We start from the raw sequence: 17,746 nt of genomic DNA on the forward strand, positions 1-17,746 counted from the left end.
CTACTGGGCACTTGGGTGCAGGTAGGCGATTGCTGAGTTCAGGAAGATGTTCAGAGGGCAGGGAGACTCGGCCAGTAATCTCTGTTCAGGATTTAACTGAGGATCGAATGAGTGGGATTCCCACTATGGGCGTATCTCTGGCTTCTTGATGTTTCACAGCCAAGACCTGTCCACTCTACAGGTCACTGACCATTTGAGCCAGAAAGAGCATAGTCCCTGTTTCCTAAAGATGTTCTACAAAACACTGGCTCTGATGGATGTTAACAGCTATATTACAGCAGATAATAGATGCTTATCAGTATAATTCAAAAAAGTGTTCAGGGGTCAAAGAAATGTGAGAAACATTGGGCTAAATGCCTAAGACATCAATCAAGAAGCCAACTTGCTTCCTGGGGACTGAACCCATGACCTGGGACTCATCAGCACTACACTATTTATTATGAGTCAAACACACTTCTATGAAAACAGTAGGAAGGTACATTACTCTCCGAAAGGCTACCTTGGCCTCACAGTCCTCTAAACGAGGCCCAGTCTTTTCTAATTTGTGATCAACACACAATGTAACACCAGCCAAGGCTGATAAGTGGTAAGATAAACTACAGCTTCCTTCCCGCAGCACCTCCCCCACGTTGGACTCGCCCATCCCCTCCACCCATTCTGTTGTCAATGGAAATCAAATCTGTGATGAGTCCCACAGCGCCAGGCTTTAGCAAACCTCCCCGATAATCACCTGGTTCTCTGGTGCAACTTGGGGGGCCCAGGCACAGATCTGGGAATCAGCTGCAGGAGTTGCTAGGTGTTGCAATGCAGCCCTGACTGCTCTTTTAAAATTTTTAGCACCCCATGGGATCTCTGCATTTCCAGAAAAGCTAAGCTCATCGATAACAGTAATGACGGCAACACAAACCCCGAGAACTTGCTGTGTCAAAGCACCCTGGCAAGGCACTATTGCCGCCCCTGTTTTATAAATGAGTGAATTGGGGCCAAAGAAGTCAGGTAAGTGGCCACAGGTCACAAAGGGGAGCCTGGATTTGAACCCAAGTTCTCTGACTCTTTGAGTCCACTTTTTTTTTTTTTAAGATTTTTATTGGGGAATTGGGGGAAGGGGAACAGACAGGTTGCTGTCGTTTTGTTCTTCAGTCTAGTTGTGGAGGACGTTGCTTCACTGGCCCAAGTTGGCACCATCATTGCGCTCTTCCCGGGCGAGGCAGATCAGTCGCCGGCTTCTGGACGGCCGCTCACAGCGGCTGCTGGCCGCTCACGCTGGCTGCTGGCTACACACAGTAGCCCATGGCAACCCACTGCAGCAGGGGCTGCAGCCTACGCCGTCGCCGGCGACTCACAGCAGCCCAGCTCCAGGTTGAACTGTTGTTCAGCATCTTAGCTGTAGAGGGCAGTGTCACTGGCCCTCATATGTGGGATCCGAACCGGGGTCCTCTGGCTTCAGACCTGGGCATCCCAAGCCAGTTCTTAGCCAACGCGCCACTCAGCTGGCCCTGAGTTCACATTTTTTACCATCACTCCCTACTGTCTCCCTATGATTATACTATGAGCCATTCCTACGGATAACAGGGGGAACTAACTCGTCTGTGTCCCTGCTCCACGGAAGGCACTGTGCCTGAGACTTGGTCATTTTTCCCCAGAGCTACCCTCTGGGGTACACAGTATGCTGCACAGAACAGGAACAGTTGTACTTGTCCAATCTCCCCCCTAGGCCCCCAGCTAGCAAGTGGGGAAGCCCAGATGTAAAGATCTAGCTTTAAAGCCCATTCTCATTCCAGAACTTAATCCTTTCCTTAAAAATGGCCAGGTCTAGCCCGACCATCTGCAGTTTAAGTTGATTTATACATAACAAAGCATGGAACACTTGCATTATCTCCCAACCCCGGGGATCACTATGGGGTTCTGCTGTGTTTTGGGGTCTAGAAAGGATCTCTGAGGATCCATGAAAGGTTGCACAGGTCCTTAACATCACTCCCTGATCCTCTTGAGGAAAAGGGGACTTGACTTCCATCTATATTTTGTTGTTCTGAAAGAATTATGATCCTATCACTCGCATTATCTGTTTCCTTCCTCCACCCCATTCCAACACCCTGATTTTATTATCTTTATGGCTTGACAGTCTAATAGATGATTTTAATTCCACAGAAGCCCTCGCGATGGAGGGATGACAAGGAAAATATGGGCTATGTAGAGATCATTTTAAAAATTTAGGCTGTGATGATTCAGTGGGGAAGGAGACGCGTTTCTAAGCACCTTGCTTTGTGGTTTCTCTTTCCATCTTATTAACCTTCTACAAGAACTTGTTCAGGAAAAAAATTGAAAGGCTTTCCAATGTCACTTATTAGCAGAGCTCTCTCCAAGCCTCCATGATTTGATCTACTCTTCCCCAGAATAAAATCCCCTTTGGTTAAAGTGAGTTAGAAATATACATCTAGTATTCAAGACAGTTCGCTATGGCAACCTCCGCTTTAGAAAACAGCCATTAGCAGGCCCCTGCTTTGAAAGCACCAGCAACTATAGTCCCAGCTCCCTCCCAAGGGAGGAGCCTTATTAAGCTAAGAAAAATCCATCCTGGAACAAATTAATACAAGCAAACACTGTGCAAAACATACTCAAATACACAACAATATTAGCTTTAGAAATAAAGGCCCACGCACAGAGAGTGAGAACCGCCCTCCCAGCCACCTCCACGCCAATCATCCCGTGTACTGACTGCTGTGAATTACTTAACTGCTTGTCTGTGGGACACCATTTAAGTGTGGAACGTTTCTCCTACTGTCCTAAGAGGAGCAGAAAAACCCATCCCTGAAGCTAACACCAGGGAATGAAAGCTCAAAGTAGAGCCCACGTGAAACACTGATTAAAGAAAGGATCTGGTTATAATAAGCAAAGGGCAGCAAAGCATGAACTCAGACTCAGGGTGGAGGAGGCTGAAGGTAGAAGGAGATGGGAGGAGAAGGAAATGAAGACGTATGTATTGAACGGTTCCTACAGGTGCTATGCCACTTTTAATGTTGGCTGTTTTAATATATGTGATCATCTCAATATACCTAATTAGGAGAAACTTTTATTATACAGATGAGGAAACCGGGCTTAGAATCACTCTGTTACTCAGCCAAGGACACACAACTAGTCAGTAGTCAAACCAGGATTCAAACCTAGGCTCTTCGCCCCAAAGCCGGTGGTCTGTCTAGTAACTTATTAATATCATGGCCAGGTTGGCCGGCTGCCTAACCAAAGTGGGTGTGTCACACCTCCCCAGCACCCCCAGCAGTGGTGTGCCTGTCCCAATGAGGGGAAACTTCCCTTGTTTCCCAACCTGGGGTGCTACTGTGATTTTGCTGTACAAGTTTCTGAGTGTGCTGGGGAGTAGAGAAAGCCATTGGAAATACTCTGGAGACCACCTGTGCCATCCCTGAAAAGCCAGCAGGCTGGGAGAGAGCGAAAGAATGCCCACACGGGAAAAGCTGAGAGCCATACTTAACGGAAGCCGCCGACCACAGGGCGTGGTGCTACTTAGCAGGAGGGGCAGGCGCAAGGTTTGGAATCTGCCACTTACCAGCTGGGTGGCCTTGGAAAAGTGATTCTCTTCTCCCCTGGGTCCTAGTTTATTCCCTTGAGAAATGGGGTTGCTTCTGTAATGTCATTAGGCCGTACTGAGGATTTAATAAGCTGACATAAAACACCTACTGGCGCTGCGACATAGCTTGCACAATATTTAGAGCTAGGAATAATGTTACTATTAACAGTGTGCAAAGCTCTGATTGCAGATAGAAGATGACTTGGGGCCTGGAGGAAAATGCCAGGAGAGCTAATAAGGGTCTGGGATGAGGAAGGCTCCACCTCCCCTTGTTTTCATGGACAACTAGCTATATGCCACCTCCCTCCAAAGAAACAAGATGCTGTGCTTTCCTCTTGGCAAAACCCTGACTCCCCGGTGACTGACCTGAGATGTCAGAATAGCTTAATTTTTCCTTCATGAATGGAACTGGCCAAAACAGTGGGTGAGTACGGACTTCTCCACCGGCAGGAGCTAAAAATGACAGTGAGGCCAGCACCATGTCCACTTTCTAGATCAGATGGCCCCTCTTTTGCTGAAAGAGGTGCAGAGAACCCTGGGATAAAGTCTCCACCCCCCCCCCCCCACACACACACACAGAACATTCAGCAGAGCGAGTACCCAGTATAAACAAAGGGAGAAGGACAGCCTTCTTATTTTCCAAAAGGCACAAGATAATAAAGAGTAGAATGGAGCAGGGTATCAATTGGACAAAACCAAACCATAATCACCCACAATTTAATTGAACACATACTGTGTGCCAGAACCTGTGTGTAAGAGCTTTGCCAGTGGTACCTTATTTAATCTCTACAATTATCCTACAACATAGAACTTTTCATCTTCTCATTTTACAGCTAAGGAAGCATTTGCAACTTGCAGAGCACGAAGTGGCAGAAACGGACCGAGGTCTCCTCTGGTCAGAGTCCACAGGTAAGGAAAACCAGAGGTCAAAATGCTGGCTAGATCTCCAGGTTCTAGGTCCTTCACCTTCACCTATGACCTCAGGTGTCTCTGGGGGAAATAGAGGAAGGCAACAGGTCCCTTCCTGAGTTTGGTCCCAAGAGCAGTGCTGAGAGCCCGGTGGTGCCCATGCACATGGGTTTAGAGATAAGAGGATGAGGCTTAGAATACAGAGGCCAGGCCAGGCCATGAGGAAGTCTGGCCAACGAGTCATCTCTGACTCCAATTCTTTCACTACTAACCCACCTCGGTGAACTTTCTAGAAAACATCGCATTTGTGAAATGAGGGTGGTGGGGAAATAGAGGACAGACTGGAGGGCTACGGAGGCAACTTCCAGCTCAGAGGCGCTGCTGGACACTGGAGGAAATCTACCTGATCAAACAGTTCCCCAAACAGATTCAAAGGCGTTGTGTTCTCAGGGAGCTTTGCAAACAGCACGCTCCATTTTGCCAAGATGGAAACAGCCACAAGAACACACTTTACTTTGCCAAGAAAAAAAAAAAATAGCTACAAGGATAATTCATGCATGTAATGTTCTTGTTTTCGATGCCCCATGTAACTATGAATTAATTCTCAGAAGGACACAATGAGAGATTACAATGGCAACACCAAAATGACAAGCCTCTTTTTTCCAAGAAAAAGAATGGCTGCCTCTTTACATAAAGGATCTCACTAAAATTCTCCTGCATTCATACCAGACTCATTGGCATTTGAAATTAGAAGGAAATTTGAAGGTCAATTGATTTGACTCTCCAGTGGGTGCCTAAGTCTCCTCCCAATGTCTCTGAGGGGTACCTAGGGGATCCCTAAATACCTTCAGGACAAGAACCTGGTATCACTCAAAGCTGCCTATTGCGTTCATTGCATTTAAAAGATCATCAGCTCTGATCTTTTCCAAGGCCTTTCTCATACTGTCTGCAGCTTTGGCTTCTCCTTTGCACCTATGGCCAAACAGACCAACCCCACTGCTCCTCTACAACAGCGCTTCAAAACTGTGGCCCCTTATTCTTCTCTTCTACAGAGCTGTCAATCATTCTGGGATTATAGAAATAATCCAGTCACTGGGGTGGTGCTGTTTTCATTGTCATCCTTGTTTTTTAAGACAGATTTGATCCACAATTATTCCAAGATGATTACTCCTCCAAATAACCCACACTGCACATTTTCTTCAACCTATATTACCAGCAACACTGAGAGCTGATTATAATCAACTTGCTTTCATAAAAAGAAGGAATAAATCATAAAATAGACTTTAAGAATAACTACTTGACTAAAAGTATCACCAGCAAGCTTCTCCGTGTTCTCAGATAAACAAGAAAGAACTGTCAATGCTCTTTTCTCCATCACTGCCCATTCCCCACAGGAATTTACAGGACCAGCTTTCAAATCACAGAACCATAAAAACCATCTAGTCACGACCTCACATTTTATGATATGGAAATAGGTCCGGCAATCCCATTGCTTTCTCCTTGCCACCTCCAAATGTTTATTAATTCTCTGTACTGGGTTAGGCACGAAGGAAACCAAGGCACCGAGTCCCTCCCTGCCCTCTGAGCAGAGACCCATAAGGCAACGCAATTCAAGGAGTTTCAAACAGGTGGAAGCAAGTTGCTGGAGCAATCCAGCGACAGGCATTTGGAACCTTGTACAAAGGACCTGGAAGACAAAAGGCTGTTTTCTTTCTCTGTGCCTTTCTTTCACAGTGTCCCTCCAACTGAAACATCTGCTCTCCCTCATTTTTTGGGGAAAACTCATCCTTTAAGCTCAGGTATCACCCACGGACGCTGTCTCCCCAACTCCCCCTTTAACTGCCCTCCTTCTTTCTGCTTCCACAATCCTTTGTTCAAATCACACGCATTGTACGTAGCTTCAGGTACTGCACCATCCTTCCTGTGGCTATCTTCTCCATTAGACGTCAGGTTCCTGGAGATAGGGAACCGGGTTACTCAGTTTTATGTCTACTTAGTTCAGTTGGCCTGCCCTGGGTTTGATGCATGAACAAATAAACATTTTAGTAGACTCTTAAGAGTTATCAGGTGTTTGCCACACACAGTAGGATGGAAGAGAATTTCAGGCCCAGGAAGCCACATACAGAGGTACAGTGCTCTGAAACGGGGTGGGTGCCTGCAGAGCTGTGTGAAGGTCTTATGGTCGGATGTTCAGGGTGGCAGAGGTGGGCATGGAAAGAGTGACTGAGGCTGGGGCTTGGGGGTCAAGTTTGGGCCAGATGTGAAAAACCATAGAAGCCATGCTGAAGAGTATAGATATTGTCCTGTAGTCAGGGTGGGAGCAAAAAATCTTTAGAGTGGAGTGACATGATCCAATTAGTTTTTAAGATCACTCATGTGGCCAAAGGGAAAAGCACTGCACTGAGGATGGATAAGGCGAAGGGTGTGTTTGGAGCCTGCTGCTCGGTCCAGGACATGGGGGGCGGGGGGGATGGAGGACGGACAGTTGTATCAGAGGTGTTGTGTCCTGAGAACTCATGACAACCCCTGAAGGTAGAAGCACAGTGCGGACTCAGGTTTGAGAGCCTAGTTGGAACCAACAGGATTTGATGAGTAACCTGAGGTGTGAAAGAGGGAGAAGCAGCAACAATAGTGCCAGGTTCCTAACTTGGAGCCTCAGAGCAGTACAGACAATGTTAATAGAAACAGGGACCATGAGAAGAGGAACGGTTTGGGGGAGAAAGATTATGAGGTCATTTTTGGAAAGATCCTATGACAATCCTTCTAGATGCTTTCTATAGGTCCCGAGCTACCTTATTACTGATGTAACTAAGGGAGACAAAGTCCAAGTCAATCAAACACAAAAACCTAGAGTACAAGACAAATATTTTAATCCTCATAGAGTCGGATGGAGGAACTTTGATGATGTGAGGGCACAAGAAACAGCTTCAGATGAGAAATCTTTAGGTTCTGAGCACTACTAATATTTCTCGACCAGTGACATTGGTAGTTGTATGCAAAATATTCCCTAGGTCATCAGATTCCATATCTTTCTTATTTTCTGGAGCCAAGTAAATAATTTTCTTATGTTTTAAAAAATTATTATCACCAGCTGGCTAAAGTCCTCACACCACTCAGTGGGTCCCAGTCACCAGGGAGAATTCAGTTTACATTAATTATGTGATCCTATGCAGCCATTTTTATTGACTAAGGACCTCATGTCTTATTCAAAATGCTAGCAGGTATAGATACCGTGTTTTCCCAAAAATAAGACCTAGCTGGGGAAGAGGCCCTAGCATGAGTCCTCCAGGACATGGAGGGCACGCACCCCTCACATGAGGATTTTATGACCTGTTTCAGGGAGAAGGGTGCCTTTTCCACAAACTCCTTTAGCTTAAAATATTCAGCATGCCAAGGTGCCATATTTTGGCACCTAAAATCATGCGAGGGCTTATTTTCCGGCTAGGTCTTATTTTCAAGGAGACAGGGTATTGATGGGGGCAAAGTTCGAAGACACACTCATGAACAAATCTCTTCTTCCCCAGAACTGATCCATCTTTTAATCTAGCAACAGTCCTCTCTCCCTCATTTTATAGCAAAAGCTCTGAAGAGCAAGCAATGAACAGAACCTCTCTAGAATCCATTGCTCCACTTAAATAAACCCCCAAAGGACGTTCCTGTTCCATGGTTATCCCAAGTGCACAGGAACTGCTCTTGGTAGAGAAGAAACTGAAACTGCCAGCTCACCCTCTTCCTCAGGTTGTAGGTGAGAATGAGGTTCCGGGAGAAGGAGTGAGAGAAGGCCGTGTAGAACTCCAGCACTTTCTGCAGGGCGTCCCGTTTGATCACATGCAGGTCACAGTAGGTCAAGGCCCTAACGTTGGCACAGGACTGGGCAAGAGTGGCTTCCTTCCAGAACACATCTCCAAACACATCTCCTTTCCCTACGGAGAGAAAGTGGCGATGAGGAAAGTGTCAGCCACGACGGGTTTGACCACCCTTGCTGGCTTCCCCCTGCTCCCCAGAATTGCCATCCATTCGGCCTTCTGCAGCTTGGGCTCAGAAAAGGCGAAAATGATTTTTTTTAAGATTTGTATTAAAATATAGCTAACATACAACCTTCTATCAGTTTCAGGGGTACACCATAGTTATTCAACATTTATATACCCAAAGTAGTAATCACATGATAAGTCCAGCAACGATCGGACACCATACCAGGCTGTCACAATATTATTGACTGTATTCCCCATGCTGTACATTACATCCCCATGACTTACTTGTTTTATACCTGGAAATTTGGCCCTCTTAGTCCCCTTCACCTTTACCCCTTTTTAAATTTTTCAATTACAGTTGACATTCAATATTATTTTATATTAATTTCAGGTGTACAGCACAGTGGTTAGACATTTATGTAATTTAAGAAGTGGTCCCCCTGACTAGTCCAGTACTCACCTGGCACTATACAGCTATTACTGTATTATTGACTATATTCCCTATAGTTTACTTTACATCCCCATGACTACTATTTTTTTCATTATTAGTTTCAGGTGTACAAAACAATGCACTAGTTATCCTTTTCACCCCTCACAGAGTGACAAGCCCCCTCCCCCAATCCACTGCCCCTCCACCCCAATATCATACATCTCTATTACAATTCTATTGACTCCATTCCCACACTCTACTCCACATCCCATGACTACATATGTATTAAATTATAGTTGACATATAATATTATTCAATGGCATCTTCAGATGTACAGTGCAGTGGTCAGGCCTCTACACCGTCCTTGAAGTGGTCTCCCTAACCAGACATGAGTCCATCTAACCCCCTAAAAAATATTTACAACATTATTGATTATATTCCCCAGACTGTCTTTTGTATCCCTGAGGCCATATTGTAGTTACCAATTTATGTTGTCTCGTCCCTTCCTTCATCCCCACCCCCTCCCAACTAGCAATCAGTTTTTCCTCTGTGTCTCTGAGACTATTTCTGTTTACATTGCTCATTTATTCAGTTCTTTAGATTCCACATATAAGGGAGATCAGATGGTATTTGTCTTTCTCTGACTGACTTATTTCACTTAGCATAATGTTCTCTAGGTCCATCCATATCATTTCAAATGGTACGGTTTCATTCTTTATAGCTGAGTAATACTCCATTGTGTAAATGGACCACAGTTTCTTAATCCAGTCGTCTACTGATGGGCATTTCGAGTGTTTCCAAGTCTTGGCTATTGTAAATAGTGCTGCAATGAACATAGGGGTGCATATATTTTTTTGAATTAGTGTCTCGGGTTTTTCTGGATAAATACCTAAGAGTGGAATTGCTGGGTCATAAGGTCGTTCCATTAAGGCAACAATGATTTTAATAGGAACCTTAACAACATGCAATTTAAGAAACTTAAAAAAACTACCACATAATACATGTCCAAGTTTAACCAATGACTTTGGGATTGTTAATGTTACCTCTTGAACATCCTTAACCAAGTGAGAACTCTCTGTTATTCTTTATCACACCCCCATTTTGGGGAAATACCAATCGTAATCACTTGTTGGGTTATTGTGTATCTCCCAACACGAAAGTTCATGTGTTTTATCCCTCCACATAATAGTGTCTGGCACATACTAGGAGTTCTGTCCGTATTTAGTCTAAAGGGAAGTGAGGAAGGAAGGCAAACTGTGGGTCTCCATTAGTGTGACTAACACAGAGCTGACGAGTAGGCTGCTATGGGGAGGGTGTGGACCCTTCATCGGATCCAAAGAACAGAAGAGGTCGCCTCTGTTTAGGATGCTCTACGTGTAAGAAGCCAGGCAAGAGTGAAGTCCATCCTGTCCTGTGCTCTGTCAGCTGCCCTGACGATGCCCAGACCTCACCCTCTCTCCCATGCCTCCTCCATATTCTTCACCGTTGCCAATTGCCCTCCTGGCAGTATAACAAGATGGTCTCTATATAAATGGCATCTCCAGGATCCTCTATGCCTAGCATTCCACAAGAGTGTATTTTGTAAATCAACAGAATGTTAATCCCACAGAACCATATTCTGGGTCAAACTTCTATCAATCTCTAAATATCTGATTTTCATAGCTAAGGATCTTCTTCCTACTTTCCCAGCCACCAACACTTGAACATATATCTAATGCAAAGCCTAATTCAATCCCGGCACAGCCTCTGGCTGTAAATAGCTTGAAATGTTGCTTATCTTGACTCTAAATTTTCACCACAGAGAAACACAAATTCGAATCCCCAGGGAGCCAGAGAAGCATATGCGGGGGAAGGAACAATACCACAAGGGTGAAAAGTAGTTCTGACAACCCTCAGGACAGTCGCCAGCCCTGTACCCACATCCGTCATACTCCGCAGCTGGAACCCAGTACCTGTGACTCAGCGTGATTACCATGACTAAGGAGGCAATTAGACTCTCAAGCACCATGCCAGAACTTGACCTTTTCTCAAACCCCAAAAGTGTGATCCCAAGGACATAAGGTACTCCATGGACACAGCTTTCTCTGAGCACTGCCACCATGTGAGCTGAGAAACAAGTGTACTAGACATATTACTGCACAGTTCTCTATGTGTTTGTGGAGTAATGTACAGTTCTAATTTATGAAGATGGTTTTATTGACTCAATATAGTGAGATACACGCTTGTGGGAGCTTTTCGGTAAAGGTAAATATGCCTTTCAAACTGTGCTGCTTCAATTCCCTAACCAGGTGTGTGATGCAATCATCTGTAATGTGAGTTGGCTAATATGGGCTTGGGGCCAGTGGATGGGACTGTTTCCCTCTATGGGGTGCGACCTGGCTTCCAGGGAGACAGGCTCGGTGTGCGCTCCCCAGTACTGAGTTCTGCCCAACAAGGCTGGCCAATTCGTTCGTACCTATTAATCATTCTGTAACCTCCCCTACACTGCACCACAATGCCTCTCCTGCCTTTCATATTTATGTAATCTTATTCCTTTAGAGAATGCTCTTCTTCTGACACTCATTATGGTAGACAGTCAAAACATGGATCTCATCTGTATACTGCAACTCACAAGAGGCAAAGCTGAATTCCCTTCCCCTTGAATCTGAACTGACCTTCGTCCCTTGCCTTGACCAACAGAATGTGGCAGGGGTGAAGTTCTAGGATTTCTGAGGCAAGGTCTTGGAAGCCTAGAAGCTTCTGCCCGAGTATCTGGATCATTTACTCTGCAAGTGCTCCATCTAGGAATCCAACCACCATGTTTTGAGAAGAACAGGCCACACAAGGGGTCACATATAAGTGCTCTCTGGTGGACAGCCAGCCTCTGGAACTCATGTAAATGAGCCATCGTGGCCACCCAGCCCAACCGAGCTGTCAGGTGACTTTAGCCCAAGCCAACACTGGACTGCAATCATATGAGGGACGCCCAAGCAAGAACCAACCCGCTGAGCAAACACCCAAAGAACGCTGAGAAACAATAATAAATTTCTTAAACTACTAACTGTAGGTTTATTATGCAGACATAGATAACCAGAACACACATGATCATAGAACTCTAAGCTGAGAGGCCCATGAGAAATTACTTCAAAGGACACCTAATATTACAGCAGGACATCTCATAGTCCCAGCTCTGAGATGGCACCCCATTTTTCCCTGAAAGAAAGACAAGAAAGAGCAAGGAGCGCTGAGCATTTTGAATATCAATGAGAAATGCAGAATTTACAAGACTCGCCAGCTCCTATTGGGAAGAACTGGGGCATAACTAAGCCAGAGTTATTTCCAGTAGAAGTGCATTGGTAATCCTGCCTGACTCTTCATAAAATTACTTTGTTTAAACAAGATCTAGCATACAAGCATTCTACTTCTCAAATGAATTTGGGAGTTATTTTTCTAATTATAAAAGAGCCCATACAGTAAAATAGCGCCTCGTGTGTATTTAACATATGAATTTATCTGTAAAAATTCAGTTTACAGACAACTTTTCAGGGGCATGCCTATTGCTTAAAATAAAGTACAAGTACATCGTGGTTGAATCAATTATGAACTAAATAAGTACATCTTTAGAATGACAACATCCCCATTGTAAAACGTTTTCCAATCAAAGGTTCTGACAGAAACAATAAATGAAGGGGTAGCTCCTACCACACAAAGTATTTCACGCTAAGATAATCATGATTAATCTGGAGGGTCTAGGAAGCCAAGTGTTGTCATAACTTGGATCTGCTTTTCAACCCGAATTGGAAATCGTACAATCTTTCTTTTCCTGTCAAGGTGGCATTTTGGGTATAAATTACGTTAGTGAGATTTAAGAATGTGGTGTCAGAGGACCTGTCAGATTCCAAACAAACCGGAGACTATTGTGACAGGTGAGAAATGCATTTGCGACACACATAACTTGGGAAAGATGTCAAAGGGGAGGAAGGATACAGACCATTGGGCGGCTGCTTGTAAGTCACACACATCACTGGGAATGGCTTCCCAGGTCAGCTTGCGAACCAGAGGCAAGGACAAGCCCTTACACCCACACTCGTCTCTTGTTCCCTAGCGTGAAATAATCATTCACGGAAGAACAAAAGGTACCCCAGTACATTCAGCAAACTACTTGAGGCAATCAGCTTATTGATTTATGTATTACGCCAAGGTGCTGGGTGCAGAATGGTAAAACCTAACGTTCCGACTTTCTAAAATACATTCTAAGTGGAATTCTGAGCTGAGAGGAAAATAAAGGGGGAAAAAAAAGAGAAGGAAAGGCAGGCAGTCTAATCAAAACTCCTAGCAAACATCCCTATAATAATTACTTCTCCCGCCTTCCCAATGATACGTAGCCGCACCTCCACTTTTGCAGTGAGCATAAACAAACTTGTGGGGTACAAACGTGGGGCTGAAGAAAAAACATAGGTGGGAGATGGGTCTCAGGGCTGAGGTGGCACAGGGAGAGGTAGGGGAGATCTCTGCAAGGGGCACAGAATAGGAGAAAAACAAGACCCTGCAGATAATTTGATTCGACGAAGGGCAGAGGCTGGAATAGCCATTGGAGGAGGCTGAAGGGGGAGAAAGGTGGGCATGGGGAGTTGTGAGGGTTAAGAGGGGTGGGTGATCAGGGCAAATTCAAGAGGTACCGGAACAGGGGCCCTGAGAGAATCAAGCAGCCTCGCCGAATGTTAACAAATTTCAGAAAAGCAATTCTGCTCTGAAACTGACCACCACATTTGGAACTCTCCAGAAAAGACCCCATTTATTCAAAGACAGGCTCTGAGTGAGCTTGGGAGGCAGAGGGGAAAGAGCAAAAGTAAAATTTCCAACTGTTTCTCCTCACTATTCCCTATGTGCTCTTACAAGGACCACACTCACAGTGGTGTTTGGTACTAAAGCAAAACACAATTCTGCAGTTAAAGTCATTAACTGCTGCTAAAGTCATTAACTGCTGCTAAAGTCATCAACCGTTTCTAGACCCAAACAATTAGAAAGCACTCATTCAGTCATTCCTGCAACTTTTGGCATGCAGTGTTCTAGGGGCTGAGATAGAGCAGTGGAATGACAGACATGATGTAGTGAGAGAAAGACTCAGGGGAATGTAACATGATAGGATCTAAGGTAGGGGTGAGTGAGGAGGGGTATCCAGCTCAGCTCAAGGAGTAGGGGGAGGCTTGCAGGAAGATGTGCTGTCTGAGCTGAGACCTGAAGGATGAGCTCATTAACCAGCATAAAGACATAGCACCCAGATGATTCCAGGGACAGGGAGCTGCACGCGTTAAGGCCCGGAGGCACAGGATATGGCTCTTAGCAGGACCAAAAGCTTCTGCCTCTGGAAAACCCCATATTTTGGATTACCTGCTCCCTCACTCACCTGTAGACATGAGTGATGCCAGTGTATTCTATAATCCTTTGATGACAGTGCCTGATCTCCTCATTCAGTGCAAACTCACCTAAGCACCTTCCATACTCTGTACACAGAGCCTGCTATACCAACTTGTTGAGTCGCTGGACTCACTATACTTTTTGGGGCTCCAGTTGGCAGTGCTGAGAGAGGTGTCAGGAACATAGGGTGTGGGGAGGGCCAGCCCGTCAGCCCACCTGAGTGCCTTTATGCCTCTTCTCTGGGGCATCAGGGAGTCCTTTGTCCTCAAGCCATTTCAGGGCCAGAGGGACCTTGTCAGACACATCATCGGGATGGTGAAATGTGACTGCAGAGACCCTGGCATGGCTGAGAGAGACTCAGGGACAGCTGTTTTCTCTCCTGGCCCCAGGAATAATTCTGCTTATGAGACGTAGAATAGGGGCTGGATGGGTCTTTCCAGGCAAGCCCTGAGCCGACTGTGTGCACATGCACAGAACTGGATGGTTCAGGAGGACAACGATAAAAACAGGGACACTTCTCAGACCTCCTGGGCTCCTCATAGGTGCCAGGCATGTTAAATCTGGGTCTTTTCCTGGTCTTTAGAGAGATGTCTAAGACATAAAGAAAATTCACCGAAATCTTCTCTTCCCTGGTGCTGCCCCAGCACATGGTCATCATCCACTCTCAACACAAGCTTCAGGGCCACACAAGATGGCTTCAAGCTCAGGTCCACCCTGCGGGGGCTGGAGCTGGCCTCTGCCGGCTTCTCTCCCTCACTCTCTGCCCTCCAGTCACACTGGGGTTCTTAGAGGCCTGCTCCTTTCTCACCTCAGGGCCTTCCCAGCACTGCCTCTCACACTCCACCCTGCTCCTTGGTCTAAATAACTTCTGCTTATGCTTTAAAATACACCCAAACATCCCTGACCCCTTGACCGGGGCGGGTCCCCATCACGTACGCCCTCTGCATGCTATAAATACTCATCATGCCTATAATTGCTGCCTCCCCAGCAGTGTCTCTGGCACACAGCAGGCACTCGATAGTTGTTGAGTGGATAAATAAACCCACAGCACTGGGCATCTCACTAAAACTCTCCCAGTCTCAATTTACTCGGCTATAAAATGTGGATAAGAATAAACACCTCATAGGGCTATTGAAAGGTTTACATGAAATGATGAGAACAAAGCACTAAGCACTGTGCTTGGAACACAGTAGGTGCTCAATAAATAGTAGCCATAATAAAACAAGGCTCCTCCTAACAGCCTTGTAAAGCATATTCCATAGGCATCTTCAGTCCTGCTTTAAAGAGAGGAACGTGAGCTCCAGAGAGATGAAATAATTGCACGTGACCCCCCGGATTTACCCACACTGCCACGTGGCCCTCATACAGGGAAAGGCTATGGAGTGCTCCCACGGGGCTGTTCTCTGTGTCCCCTCCCTCAGAAACCCTCCCCTTCAGTCAGCATTTAGGGAGATTTACCTTGGTGGAGCACGATTGCAAGGTGATGAGAAAAAGGGTCATTCGGAGACAGCTTTGACCTTAGGGAACGAAGGCCTAGGAATCCAGCTGATCCCCCCAAACCATTTCTTTCCTCTTATGGTCCTAGAACCCACGAGTTTTAGCTCGGCACAAAGATGACCAGAATAAGACTGCAGTGTAGCTAGGCGTGGCCATTTGTCCGCGTGCTGGTTAAAGGGAGGGGTGCAGGAGGGACGCGTGCATCTTCTGGGGCACGCTTTGTCCTCCCCCACTCCCCACGTCCCCCTGGCTGGAACAAGGATGTGCGCTCTCTTGGACCAGGAAGCCAAGATGACAACCTAGTTAGGATGAAGCAACAGGCTAGGAGGCTGGGTGCCCGACACCATGAAGTTGCCATACCAGCTCTCTTATACCTGGACTGCTACGTGAGAGAAAAACATGTTTCTGTCTTGTCTAATAAGTTTTTGTCTTTTCTGTCTTGTCTAAACTTTTTCTATTAGTATTACTGGGTTTTGGTTGAACCCATACCCTAGACAATTCAGGAGTCCAGAGTTCAGGGGAGCAGGGCAATGTCTTGAGCTCTAAGGGGGAGGCAGATACACACCTGCATTCTTCACCTGCCCTAGGAAAAAGCATAGGCTGCCACGCACCTGAAAGACTGAGCAGTGACCTGATGGTGGAGGCTGTGGAAGCACATTCAGAGCAAAAGCTCCGGAGACCTGAGCTAAACACCTTGGAAACACCCACCCACTCCCTCGCCCAGCCCTGGCTGTGGACCAGGGAGCCAGGACCTGCTGAGAACTCACCGTGCATAAGGCCAGGTACTGGCCGGGGACCCCGCTTCAGGTACCCACTACGTGCCTCACCCCAAGGGTGCTGGAGTCCAGGCCTTCAGGCTTACTTTGGAATACTTAACTCTCCCCCATGCACAGAGGGCTGCTTCCCTTGGATTTTCTGAAATCATGGGGAAGAGGAGGTAAGCAAAGTTTGGACGTCTTGTAAATTTTGCCTTTTCTTATCTGTAGTGAAGCTGCAAAGCCCTTCTTGTTCTTACTGAATAAATAAATAAATAAATAAATAAATAAATAAATAAATAAATAAATAAATAATAAATGCTTCTGGCAGTCTGTGGCCTCTGCTTCAGCTGCTACAGTTTCAAGAAGTGAGAATGTACATCAAAGACAGACAGACATAATGGAAATCTCATCAATTTGCCTTCTTGTCTGAGTGGTGAAAATATACTAGGAACAAAGGCTTTGCTTTAAGTGCCAGGTTTTATCTGATTGTGCTGTAGTGTCGGGTGTTGAGCCAACATGTTTTATCGAATTTCTTTGGCCCACAAAGAAATCAGGGACTAGAGATGCTGAGGAGGCTTTGGCCCCAGGAACAGGCATGCGTTTCACCACTTGTCTCAAAGGGATATCTCCTTCTCGAAAGGTCGGCTGTCATTTTAGGTTTCATGGGAGAGTTCAGAGACGTTTAAAAAACATTTGTTTTCTTTTGAGGTCGATACAAAGGGGAGCAGTGGTCATGCTCTTCTACAAACCATCTGTATATTAGAGATGGGACACCACATGGCTCAGCCACCTATCTGGTCAATGAAACCCACACAGGAAGCTGGAACAGCATACGCCAGGGCTGATGGGAACTGCGCCTCTCCCCCAGGGAGCTATGAATTTGAGAGTTCCCAAAGGTGGGCTTACATCTCACCGTCTTCGCACACAATGTAATCCAGTTCAAGAGTTTGGCCCTACCTATCACGGGTCAGGCAGTGTTCTAGTGATTAAGGGGCGTATAACAGAAGGATATTACATTGTCTCTAGTCCAAGGGGCTTACAACATCAGCAGACAAAACTTACCTGTGTGTAACAATGAAGCATAAAACAAATAAAAAAGGAATACCACGATAGGTGGGAGGTTGGGCTGGGCAGGACTACGGAGATTTCACAAAGAAAATGGCAAAAGAAAGAAAGAAAGAAATAAGAAAGAAAGAAAGAA

At 45.8% G+C, this 17,746-nt stretch overlaps 1 protein-coding gene across 1 annotated transcript in view; it reads right to left on the bottom strand.

Annotated features, from left to right (window-relative positions):
* Positions 1-17,746, bottom strand: part of LOC109396118 (potassium voltage-gated channel subfamily H member 1) — a 102,693-nt gene that overhangs the window by 62,704 nt on the left and 22,243 nt on the right. The window contains exon 4 of the mRNA XM_019667712.1: positions 8,219-8,415. Coding sequence (XP_019523257.1) covers positions 8,219-8,415 — 197 coding nt within the window. The remainder of the gene's footprint in view (positions 1-8,218; positions 8,416-17,746) is intronic.

This window comes from Hipposideros armiger, unplaced genomic scaffold (assembly GCF_001890085.2).
Source record: "Hipposideros armiger isolate ML-2016 unplaced genomic scaffold, ASM189008v1 scaffold_503, whole genome shotgun sequence".
In the NCBI taxonomy this organism is placed as follows: Eukaryota; Metazoa; Chordata; class Mammalia; order Chiroptera; family Hipposideridae; genus Hipposideros; species Hipposideros armiger.